A 12,810-nucleotide genomic window follows, 5' to 3' on the forward strand; every position below is an offset into this window, starting at 1 on the left:
TTCTCGTTCCTACAATGAGATGACAATAACTTGATTAGAGGTTTGGTAGTGAACAAATGTGAAATAAGTTACTTTTAAATTATGTTGATAGTAAGGTAAAAAATTATTACAATACTAATTTTTGTAATTTAGTGAAACTTTGCATGATATATAAATGATAAATATATAGATATGGATATTTATCCTTTTATTCAATCTCAATCACTTCTTTTAAAAAAATAAAATTCATTCTCAATCTAACCATAAGATAATTTATATAGTAACTAAAATTAGATTATGTTATCTTTTTATCGTCATGTAAAAATAAATATTTTATACTGCTTAACTTTTATATTAAGATAGAATTACAAATGGAATAGAGGAATTCATGAAATTATATCTAAGTCAGCATGAATTGTGTAAATAAATTTTAAGTACACTTTGAATTAAATTAACAAGTAAATAAAATATATTGAAAATTTGATTTTATTAGAAAATATTGCATAATTTTTTTTTAATTGGATGGTTAATGATTTTATTATTTTTATTAAAATATATTTTGATCTTAGTATCAGAATAACATGGATAAAAAATAAAAGAAAAAGTATGGGAGTTCATTTTCCTCGGTTCGGCTCGGAGACCAACGGGTCGGATACAAGAATGAGTGAGATATTCTCTCCAAATCAAAACAAGCTCGCGCCAAATGACAGACGTTTTCCTCGCCCTCGCTGTTTCCTAAAACCAAACCCTAATTTCTGTCCTTTTCTTGAGAGAATCCAAGCTACAAAGTGTATTAGAAGAGGGAGAAAGAAGTAATGAAGGGAGGCACAGTACAGAGAAATTGGCACGACACGAAACCAGTTCTAACCCTAGACTTCCGTCCCTTTTCAGGTCTACTCGCCACAGGCGGTGCTGATTTTGATATCAGGGTATTGATCTCCGAAATTACTCATTTCTCTCTGTTAATTCGTTTTCCCGGACACCGCCTTTTTTGGTTTTATTGATTAATTTGAGTATTTTTTGGTTCTCTGGTGGTAGTTGGCTTGTTTGATGCTACTTTGTTTACTACTGTTTTGAATTGCGCTGTACTTGGTAAAAAATGACACGATGGAAAGTGAGGCGTAATGGATTTGGAATTTTCGAGTCCTTCTCTCTTTTCCCCCCTCTGTTAGGCATTTGAACAAAGAAGAGGAATGCTGGTGTTGCTTTCTAATTTGAGAATAATGGACTGAATAGAAGCGCCATCTTGAGGCAAATTTCTTGCATTTCGTAGTACATCAATCTAAGTATTATTTTGATGATATTCGTTGTACATCAATGTGACTGTTCCTCTGTTTTTCTTCAGCTTTGGCTAATTAACTCTGGCGAACAGAAGAAAATCCCAACAGCATCTTACCAAGACAGCCTTTCTTACCATGGATCAGCATTAATTTTGTCCGTTTCTCTCCATCTGGTAAGATCACTGGTATTCAATGGAGCATTGCATTTATTAGAAGTGATGTACTGAAATAAAACCTGCATTGAATTGGCAAATAATGGAAACTATTACCGGTAGTAGCAATTTTGGCAATTTTCAGCTTTAATCCATTTTGAGAAATAGTTTTAAAATATAAAATTACAGATTATTTTAAAGAAAATTTGAAATTAAAAAATCGTTTTGAGAATTAAATCATTTTAGTATTGTTGTAATTTTGCTAATTTTGTTGTTTTCTTATACTAATATATGGATATTAAACATGACATCTTATGTTTTGGCCACAAATCATTCCTCCTTGATTTCTCAAAGGCTTGCTTGGGTCCTCGGAGAAAACAAGGATATAAGTGAATGAGAACTACCGAAGGACTGTCATTAAGAATCATCGTGATACATTTCTTTCAATGATTTAGACGCATCAAAGAGTCTAAATCAGTTGGCTTTGAATTTTAAATTAGGCAATTAATATCTTTTAATCTCCCCCCGCGCCTAAATCAGTTGACTTTGAATTTTAAATTAGGCAATTAATATCTTTTAATCGCCCCCCCCCCCAAAGGGCAATTAGTTCATAGTACTTTGTGCTTTAGAATTACTTAACATTAAGTGGAAGATTACAAGAAATTCTGAAGCGCATAATAGAATTATACTTAATTATAAGTAAAAAATACTTATTAATTTGACAATAAATTGTTAGAACAATAGACTCAAATAATAAAAAGTATCCCATATTAAATTATTTACGTATATTTTTATCATAGAGCCGAAATTTTAAATTTGAGATATATCTCTCATCCGATCCACAACAATCAAGAAAATAATTAAGAGTCGTTTTCTTTTCGAAGATATAACGTTATTACTATAAATATCCCCGTTTAGATGATTCTCTGGGCAGGAGCAAGAAAATCTTCAATTCTTTAAATGGGTTGCCATGATATCATGATTGCTTTTGCATTTTTTATAACATATTTTCTTTGCAGAATGCTTCACAGATGCGAAGGCAATATGCTGTCTGGAGATTACATCACTGGAAATAAAACCCTGATTTCTGCAACTGGTACATTTGCATTAGGGTTCTTCAGCCCGGAGAATTCCAGTAAGAGCTACGTGGGTATCTGGTATCATGATTTAGGCCCCACAAAAACAGTTGTTTGGGTTGCCAACAGAGACTCCCCACAGGATTCTCCAGGCAAATTCACGCTCAGAGATAGCAACTTATTGGTTTTAGATAGTACAGGGAAGATTGTCTGGTCAACAAATATTACATCGCAGCATTCCGTAAACACAACAGTTGGATTGTTGAGAGACGACGGAAATCTTCTTCTCCTACATGACGAAGAAACCGTGTGGGAAAGCTTTAACACTTCTTCTGATACAGCATTACCAGGAAAGATACTCAGTGTTAACAAGAAAACCAACAAAGAACTTTTTCTGTCATCTTGGTCAAACAAACAAGATCCAAGACCAGGAATATTTTCTTTGGGAATAGACCCACAAGGGTTTACTCAGTTCCTCACCTGGAAGAACTCTAAACCATATTGGAGAAGCGATGTGCTCAGTGTAAGCGAAACAGATTCCATATATGGTATGGGGAAGAATATGGACTCTTTCCTCCTAATTTTAAACTTTCTTGGTGATGAACATTATCTGACATTTGAACTTGTCTCACCAAAACGTTTAGATAAGGCAAGGATTTTGTTAACATCAGATGGACAAATCAAGCTTCTCTTTTGGGTCGATAATGTATGGGCATCTATTTGGAGTACACCATCTCGTATGTGTGACTTCTACGGATATTGTGGACCATCTGGTGTGTGTGACTTGATGAGTGAATCCTCTTCATGGCAGGTCTGTAAGTGTCTGCCTGGTTATAAGCCTAGAAATAAACAAGAATGGGATAAAGGAGAGTGGTCTGGTGGGTGCATGGTGGAAAGAGATTTAGACTGCAACAACAGAGATGGGTTTTTGAAGGTGAAGAAGATGAAACTTCCCGATCTACCAATAATGTTAGGGATGATGAATGTGAGTACATGCCAGTCCTGGTGTTTGCAGAACTGCTCTTGTTCGGCATATGGTTACTTGGATATGCCGAACAATAAAGTTAGGGATGATGATGTGGAAGGAAGAGATGATATAATTACATGTTTGAATTGGCATGGAAATTTGCTAGATCTTGTAGAACTGTTCTCTGGAGATGAAAAGGGTAGAGATCTCTATGTTCGAATTCCAGGCTCCAAATCTGGTATATTTAATTTCCTGTGTTGTATTCTTCTACCAATTTCTTTTTCTTGCTCATTTCTTCTTCCGTAGAATTTATTTAATGATTTAATTTTATTTAAAGATGCAGTTGCAGATGGGTCATATGACAAGGATAATCAGGGGCTCATTAAAAATAAGAGGGTGGTAGTTGCCACATCTACTGCATTAATTGCATTCCTTCTCATTGCTATAATTGCTTTCTATTGTCTATGGTGTCGGAAGACCTCAAGGGATCGCGGTATTTAGTACTCTCCTTACTTAATTTTACAATAATAATAATAACATCAAAAATAATTATTAGATATTCTAATAATACAGATCAAGTAATAATTATTATGTAAATATAATTGGTATATACTGAATATTTTTTTATTAATTTTTAATAAATATTTAAAAATGGACCAAATATATTTAATGCGACTCATGATTTATGTTAGTTTTAGAACACTTAATAATTATGTTAATTTACGGTACCTACAATATCAATTATTAATACTTATGATCATAATTTTTATTATGGCAGGAGCAGAGAGAAATATGATTGGAAGAATTTTTACAAGCGAAGATAGGCAGGAGGATGGGAAGCTGGTGGAATTCAATTTCAAGAGCATTTTATTAGCTACCAATAATTTTTCCGACTCAAATAAATTAGGAGAAGGTGGATTTGGTTCGGTTTATAAGGTGAAGTTCTACACACACACACACACATACTTAACCAATTAAATATTATTCATTCAAATCGTCATATATATATATGTGTGTGTGTGTGTATAATAGATATATTATATGATGTGTTTGATACTTATTTTTGCAGGGAAATTTGCCTCAAGATCAGGTAATAGCGGTAAAAAGGTTATCAAAGAAGTCTTCACAAGGACTCGAGGAGTTCATGAACGAATTGAAACTCATTGCCAATCTGCAACATAAAAATCTTGTGAGGCTCATAGGCTGTTGTGTAAAGGATGACGAAAAACTTTTGGTCTATGAATACATGCCTAATCGAAGCTTGGACAAGTTTTTATTTGGTAAAGTTTTCTTTCTAAACCATCAATTTTTTTTTTTTTATTTAAAATGATAAAAACTAATCTTTTTAAAAATTTCAGGTGAAATGAAAATAGTAGATTTCATTTTTGCTTAAAATTTTTAACATAATTTCTATCATCTTTTATTCGACCTAATTACATGTAGGCGACTCTAATTTAATTTTAATTTTTTTAATTTATTTTTTGATAATATATATTTTTATTGTATCAGATCCAAATGATAAAAGAATCTTAAATTGGAGTAAAAGATTTCAAATTATAGAGGGTATCGCTCAAGGACTTTTGTATCTTCACAAACATTCTAGATTAAAAGTGATACACAGAGACCTTAAAGCTAGTAATATTTTGTTGGATGGAGAAATGAATCCTAAAATTTCTGATTTTGGAATGGCAAGAATTTTCAACATGAACCAAACTGAAGCAAAGACTCAAAAAATAGTGGGGACGTAGTAAGTTTTCTTTTCTCACTTTCTCTTAATTTGAGTTTGTTTATGTTTTATATGCATTTATTGATTTATGCTTAATATGAAAATCTAATTATATAGTATATCATTAAAATAAAGTTATGTATTATAAAAATATATATAAATATTGAAGTTTTAGAGAATGGAAATTCTACTTCTTATTTCCATTACCATAAGTTGTCAATTTATAGGAAAAATACAACTAAATTCTAACAAAAATCCTAAACAAAATTCTAACAACTTTATGGGAATGAGGAATAATAAATGGGTTATACTTCATCAACTTTTGTGATTACCTCCACTAGATTAATAACAACAAAAAATAAAAACTGAATTGATTCTTTTATTTATACATTACCCTTCAAGTTAGTTTATATATATGTTGAGTAAACCTAGATTGAATGTTATTTCATTAAAATTTTTTTTGGTAGAGCCTTTGTTAAGATGTCTGCAATCTGTTGACTAGTTGGAATGTGCATGAGTGTTATAGTACCATCTTCCAACTTCTCTTTGATAAAATAACGATCAATCTCCACATGCTTGGTTCTGTCATGGTGTACAAGATTCTTGGTCATACTGATGTTTGATTGATTATCACACTAAACTTTCATAGAAATGTTGTTAGGAAACTTTAGTTCGACAAGTATCCTTTTTAACCACATACTTTCACATATACCATGAGCAAGTGCGCTAAACTCAGATTTTGCACTGCTACGAGATACAACTGACTGTTTCTTGCTGCGCCAGGTGACCAGGTTTTCCCAAACATAGATACAATACCCTGATGTAGATCGTTTGTTGTTTATTGAGTCTGCCCAATCTGCATCAGTGTAGATTTTAACATCTCTTTTCACTGTCTTTTGAAAGAACAATTTTTGTCATGGAGTTATTTTTAAGTATCTTAGAATTCGATATACAGCTTTCATGTGTTCCTCAGTTGGCTGATTCATGAATTGACTCACTGTACTTACTGCAAAACTGATGTCGGGTCTTGTATGTGTTCGGTAGATGAGCTTCCCAACTAGTCTTTGATACCTTTCTCTATCAACTGTTTTACTACTTATTTAGGATCAGAGTTTGATGGTTGGATCTATAAGAGTGTTAACAGGCTTAATTCCTAGCATTTCAGTCTCCTTCAAAAGATTTAGAACATACTTTCGTTGAGATATTAAAATTTTATTCTTGGATCTAGCCACCTCTATTCTAAAGAAGTACTCTAGTACTCTGAGATCTTTAATTTCAAATTCTTTGGCTAAGAATTCTTTGAGCTTCTGAATCTCCTTAATATGATCTCCTGTAAGAATGATATCATCTACATATACAATCAATATAACTTTCTTACCTGAGGTACGATGCTTGATAAATAGTGTATGATCAGATTGACATTGCTCATATCCTTCCCGTTTTACTGCTCTTGTGAATCTATCAAACCATATAATTGGAGATTGCTTTAGACCATATAGTGACTTTTTCAGCTTGTATACTTTTTGAGGACTGTTTGCTAGTTCAAATCCTGGTGGTGTGTCGATATACACTTATTCCTCTATATCACCATTAAGAAATGCATTCTTCACATCTAGCTGACAGAGTGGTCAATCAAGATTAGAGGCGAGTGAGAGAAGTACCCGAATTGTATTGTGTTTGGTTATCGGAACAAATATCTCTTGATAGTCTATCCCATATGACTGAGTGTAGCCTTTGGCTACTAGTCGAGCCTTATACCGATTCACACTTCCATCTGGATTGTATTTAGTTGTGAAAATCCACTTGCACTCCACTTGGTGTTTCCCTAGAGGTAGATCAATTAATTCTCATGTTCCGTTTTTTTGAAGTGCCTTGATTTCCTCTTGAACAACCATCATCCATTCAGGTATTTTTGCTTCATGGATTGTTTTAGGCTCTGGTGAGCTATTGTCAAACCTACACACAAAAGCATGTTGTTCCGAAGATAACTTGTTTAATTAAATATAATTATGTATAGGATGTTTGGTGCATGTTCGAGTCCATTTTCTCAAAGCAATAGGTATGTCAATGTTAGTATCTGTAATAGGAATAGAAGTCTCATTACTTGTTAATTTATGGGCACCAGGATCAGGGTGGATTCATGGCAAGGCTTGGATGATTCAAGTGCCTTCCGTTTGTTTTTTCTAGTATAGACATGTAACTCACAAGTTGCAGGTACTGTGTTCTCTATAACTGGCTTTGGTTCAAGTTCTTTATGTTTATGTGAGGTTATAGATTCAGGCTCCAGAGAGGGTTTATCTGGTGGAGGGTGACTCTGTGAATATAGAGAAGGTATACTTATATCCCACAACTGATATTTTTAAGTAAATATCTCTCCTTGAATATCAGTTGTGGGATAAAATGATTGGTTTCAAACAATGTGACATCCATTGTGTTATAAAATCGATGAATTTCTAGAACTAGACATTTGTATCCTTTCTGACTAGCAGAATACCCAACAAAGATGCATTTAAGACCCCTTGAGTCAAGTTTCCTACGAAGATGATTGTGAATATGAACATATACTGAACAACCAAAAATTTTGAGTGCTAATGTGTTTAAGATATGAGATTCATGAAAGGTTTGTGAAAGAATGGTGTAAGGTGATTAGCACGTTAGGACATGGGAGGATATCCAGTTTATCAAGTAAGTAGCAGTGAGAACAGCCTCTCCCCAGAAAAATTTTGGTACATGAGTGGTGAACATGATTGATTTAGCTACCTCAAGAATGTGTTTATTTTTCCTATTGGCTATGTCGTTTTGTTGTGGGGTATGTACACGAGTTTTGGTGAATAATACCATGTTCAGTAAAATATTTCTCAATGGTGGCTTCAAAGTATTCACACATATTGTGGGATTTCAATACTTAGATGGTAGCATGGAATTGTGTTTGAATCATTGTATGAAATTTTTTAAAGAGATGTCCAACTTCAAAATTTTCTTTCATAAGAAACACTCAGTTAATTCTTGTATGATCATCAATAAATTGTACAAACCACTTAGTTCCAGTGATGTTGGTGACCGTGGAAGGTACTCATACATCGCTATGAATTAATGCAAATGGTTTTGAGGGTTTGTATGGCAGACTAGGAAATGAACTTCGAACATGCTTAGAAAATTGATATAATTCACACTGAAATGAAATGTGATCTTTTTTTTTTTTTTGAATAGTAAAAGGAACAACTTTTTCAGATACACGAAATTTCGATGTTCTAGTCTATAGTGCCACAACATAATATCGTGGTCATTATTTGCAGAAACAGAAATAGAGTTTGCACATATTGTATTGTGAGTTCGTCTTCTAGAAGCATTGATTTGAAACAGGTATAGTCTTGAGCTCATCTTAGCATTGTCAATCATCCTCTCTGAGTCCAAGTCCTGAAATTCACACATGTTAGAGGCAAACTTGGCAGCAAAATTTAATTCTTCACATAGCTTGCTTACTGATAACAAATTACAATCCAGATTTGAAACATGAAAGATTGAGCAAAAAGTCAAATTTGGAGATAAATTTACAGAACCCATTCCTGCCACTTTTGAGAAGAATCCATCAACAATTCTAATCGAATAATCTTCTTTACACTTACTGTATTTTTAAAATATTGAGACATCTCCAGTCATATGAACAGATGCTCCTAAGTCTACAATCCAAACCTGCTCTTTTTCTGAGTAAGCAGACAAACTAAAAATATTACCTTTATGTGCCATTGAAGCATTGACCGAGTAACTTTTCTAGGACATCATGCGCTAGAGAGCTTCCCGCTGTTCAGGATTAAAGGGACTGCTCTCCACAACAGTAGGTGGAATTTATTCAGCAGTCATGTGATTTCCCTAGTGCTTGTTTGAGTTTTCTAGCTTGGAGGGCTTTCAATCACTCGGCTTGCCATGAAGCTTCCAATAACTTTCACGTATGTGCCCGAGCTTCCTACAATGGTCACACCAGGGTCTCGTCTTCTTCGTACAAGCATCCAGTGCTCGGGTTGTGAGTGCAAAGGAATTTTCGGCCTGGTGGGTGAGTTCGGCGTCTCCAAGCATATCCTTCCTTTGGCTTTCTTCTCGCCAAATCTCAGAGAAGGCCTCACGAAGACTCGACAATGGCTTAATACTCAGTAAGCGTCCCTGAACCTCATCGAGCTTTTTGTTCAATCCTAGCAGAAATTTAAAGACTCACTTCTGTTTAACAATCGATTTAAAGATTTTCATATCTTCGAGACAGCTCCATCGATGCTCTTCGAAGATATCCAATTGCTGCCAGCGGCGGGTCAAAGCATTATAATAGTGTTACGCTTAACTCACCTTGCTGAAGATCGTGAACAGTCTATTTTATCTCAAAGATGGTAGAGGTGTTCTCCTTCCTATAGTAGAATTCCTACGCAGCACCCAAATCTCATGCGCGGTCTCATAAAGAAGGAAATTCTCTCCGATTTCTGGAGTCATTGAAGTTATGAGCCACGACATGACCATGTTGTTTTCGATCTTCCATGTACGAGCATTCAGGTCAGTCGTGGGAGGAGGTATGAGTTCGCCAGTGAGATACTCGTTGCGCTCCTTACCTCAGATGAACAACAGAACGGACGACGATCATTGAAGGTAATTGTTGTCGTTTAGTTTGTGTCCTGTGATAAAGGATGAAGACATTTCACCCACACCATTGTTGATGGGTGTGTGATGATATGAACTCGAGGAGACCTCGGGTAAAAAAGACGAAAGCTCACCTATGGCCATTTGTGACTTTAGCACAACAGGGATGATTCTCTTGTATTAGGGATGCTCTGATACCATGAAGTTTTAGAGAATGAAAATTCTACTTCTTCTTATTTCCATCACCATAAGGTGTCAATTTATAGGAAAAAGACAACCAAATTCTAACAAAAACTCTAACAAAATTCAAAATACTTTATGGGAATGAGGAATAACAAATCGGTTATAACTCACCAACTTTTGTGATTACCTCCACTAGGCTAAACACTAGACTAATAATAACAAAAAATAAAAACTGAATTGATTTTTTCATTTTCTACAAATATATTATTAAAACAAAATATTTTAAATTTTAAATGCTTTCAATGAATAATTAATTAACAATAATTGCTAATTTTATTTGGTTCAGTAGGTATATGAAAATTATTGTAAGAATTCCTTTTCTATTTGTTATTAATTTGTATGGTTAGGATAAAGCATTATAGTACTAAAGTTTGTTCTTCCTCATTTGAGTGCTTAATAAGGTACATATGACTACTAAAAGAAACTTAAATGTCAGTGTTTATTTAAAAAATAAGCAATTATTTGGAAGAGGATAAAAAGATGAGTTAATTAGATAAAATAAGTATATAGAAAAAGTTACCAACAATATAGTGTTCTAATAGTTAAGAAAAATTGTATTCTAATTGAAGTTTATGAGTTCGAAACTCACTTGAAACGTAAAGTTTTCTATTTTATGGATATATTGTGGGCTAGCGATGATCAATATATAATACTTGATTAAGTAATATTGAAGATTTAACTCATTAGTGTATTAATAGAGCTGTGATGATTAAATTAGGTTAAGTTTCAGTGAACTTATTACATTTTTGGCGAAATGAATATTATTTAATGGTTAAATTTTTTTTTAAATTTTTTTTATGTACACTTTTTGTTATAAAAAGTTTAAAGTAATATGTTATTTTTTACCTAAAATTATTTTTTAGTATCGAATAAACGTTCTACTTATTTTGTTACTAAATTAGTACATTCAAATACAATACTTAAAAATTATTTTTAAATAAGCATTGAAATAATTTTTGTGACATTCTAAGATATGTATATGGAGTTTATTAATATATATAAAAAATACGGCAGTATAATAATAAGATATGCATATGGAGTATATTAATATATATCAGAAATACGGTGGTATAAAGGTTGTAGTGATTAAGTTAGAATTCATCATAGTTAATCATAACATATCTAGACAAAAAAAAAATTCAATAGCAGTTATATTTCTCTAATTGAAGTACCTGCAATGAATTAACCAAACTATTATCTCTTTTTAAACAAAAAAAGCATGTATATTTGTGAAAAATTTAATATGAATATCAAAAGTATATTATTTTATATTAATATTTTATTAAAGCATGAAAGTCGACATTTGACAATATTTTTAGTTATTAGCTTTATTAATTTTCTTTGTTTTTATGTTTGTGCTTTCAGTTAAATTATTTATATTAATTGGAGATTTCATTTATTAATCCAGTGGTTATATGTCGCCTGAATATGGTCTCTATGGAAAATTCTCAGAGAAGTCGGATGTTTTTAGTTTTGGAGTATTGTTGATAGAGATTGTGAGTGGAAAAAGAAACATTAATTTTCGTTGTGAAGATCTCTCTCAAATTCTCCAAATATGGGTGAGTCATATCCTCTTTTTTTATTTTCTTTTCTTAGTTAAAAATTTTACGTTTATGATAAACAATCACATTAATAAATTTTCAATTTTAAAATTAATTGTTTTTAACATATAATCTAGGCATGGAAAGAGTGGAAAAAAGGTAAAGTATTGGAGATAATAGATTCATCAATACGTGATACATGTTCTGTTCAGCAAGTTGAAAGGTGTATTAACATCGGATTGTTATGTGTTCAAGAAGCACCAATTGATCGACCAACTATGTCTTCAGTGATTTTGATGTTAGAAAATGAAATTATTCCACTTCCATCTCCTAAAGAACCTGCCTTTTAGATGAGCAATTGTAATACAAGTTTTCACCAATCTTTTCATTCTCATTCTTACAATGAGATGACAATAACTTGGTCAGGGGCTCGTTAGTGAATAAATGTAAAATAATTTATTTTAAATATTTTTAGTAATAAAGTAAAATATTATTGTAATACTAATTTTTATAATTTAGTAGAATTTTATATGATATATAATAATATAAAATATATGTACATTATATAGATAGATATTTATCATCTTATTTGATCTCTATTTTTTTTTTAATATTCATTATCAATCTGAATATAAGATAGATTCTCATATGATGGAGAATAACTAATTAATTCATTTATATGAAATTGTTTACAATTGGATTAAAAAATATTACAAAGTTAAGCAGTTTTATAATTTTAATTATAAAAAAAGACTTTCATAGGATTTAATTATAATATAATATTTTTAGGATAATTAATCAAAATTTATATACAATAAATTTTTCACAAAAAAAATGTAAGAATATAATATAAAAAAGTTTGTTAGGTAAACAATTAATAATATACAACAATATTTAAAATACATGATAAGATCTTACCATAGTAAGAACTATATTAAGATTTATAATTTTAAAATATTAATTTTATTAAAATAAAATAGAAAAATAATTTAACACATCTCTAATATGTGTTTAATTAGTGTAAACATACAAAACAACATAAACAGAAAAATATATGAGATTTTAGTATTTTAAGAACTATTTACTTCTGTTACATGAAAAAAAATTACTTTTATAATTTTTGAAAATTTAAATATCTCTAATGTTATTTTTTTATAACCATGTAAAGCTAAATGTTTATACTGTTTAATTTTTACCATTAAAATTGAATTGCAAATAGTAATGTA

At 31.7% G+C, this 12,810-nt stretch overlaps 1 protein-coding gene and 1 long non-coding RNA gene across 7 annotated transcripts; both read left to right on the plus strand.

Moving 5' to 3' along the window:
* Nucleotides 1-597: 597 nt before the first annotated feature.
* Nucleotides 598-12,083, plus strand: LOC110826019 (G-type lectin S-receptor-like serine/threonine-protein kinase At1g11330). 6 transcript variants are annotated; one of them, XM_088221899.1, is made up of 10 exons: nt 598-908; nt 1,018-1,230; nt 1,325-1,432; nt 2,431-3,692; nt 3,792-3,947; nt 4,233-4,390; nt 4,524-4,734; nt 4,964-5,201; nt 11,452-11,602; nt 11,722-12,083. In XM_088221899.1, exons 4-10 carry the CDS (start codon nt 2,432-2,434, stop codon nt 11,932-11,934), a joined length of 2,388 nt encoding a protein of 795 aa, XP_088078025.1. In that variant the 5' UTR covers nt 598-908; nt 1,018-1,230; nt 1,325-1,432; nt 2,431; the 3' UTR covers nt 11,935-12,083. The 6 variants fall into 6 exon arrangements, 5 of the variants coding, with proteins under 5 accessions (XP_088078025.1, XP_088078024.1, XP_088078023.1 ...); XM_088221898.1 differs by lacking the exon at nt 1,018-1,230; XM_088221897.1 differs by lacking the exons at nt 598-908; nt 1,018-1,230; nt 1,325-1,432 and having other exon boundaries at nt 2,150-3,692; nt 3,798-3,947.
* LOC148253250 (uncharacterized) lies at nt 5,208-10,045 on the plus strand. Its single transcript, XR_015821327.1, has 2 exons — nt 5,208-9,328; nt 9,436-10,045. It is a non-coding gene; the product is annotated as an uncharacterized LOC148253250 (long non-coding RNA).
* Nucleotides 12,084-12,810: the final 727 nt, after the last annotated feature.

This window comes from Carica papaya, chromosome 6, assembly GCF_054855325.1.
Source record: "Carica papaya isolate Zhongbai chromosome 6, ASM5485532v1, whole genome shotgun sequence".
Lineage (NCBI taxonomy): Eukaryota > Viridiplantae > Streptophyta > Magnoliopsida > Brassicales > Caricaceae > Carica > Carica papaya.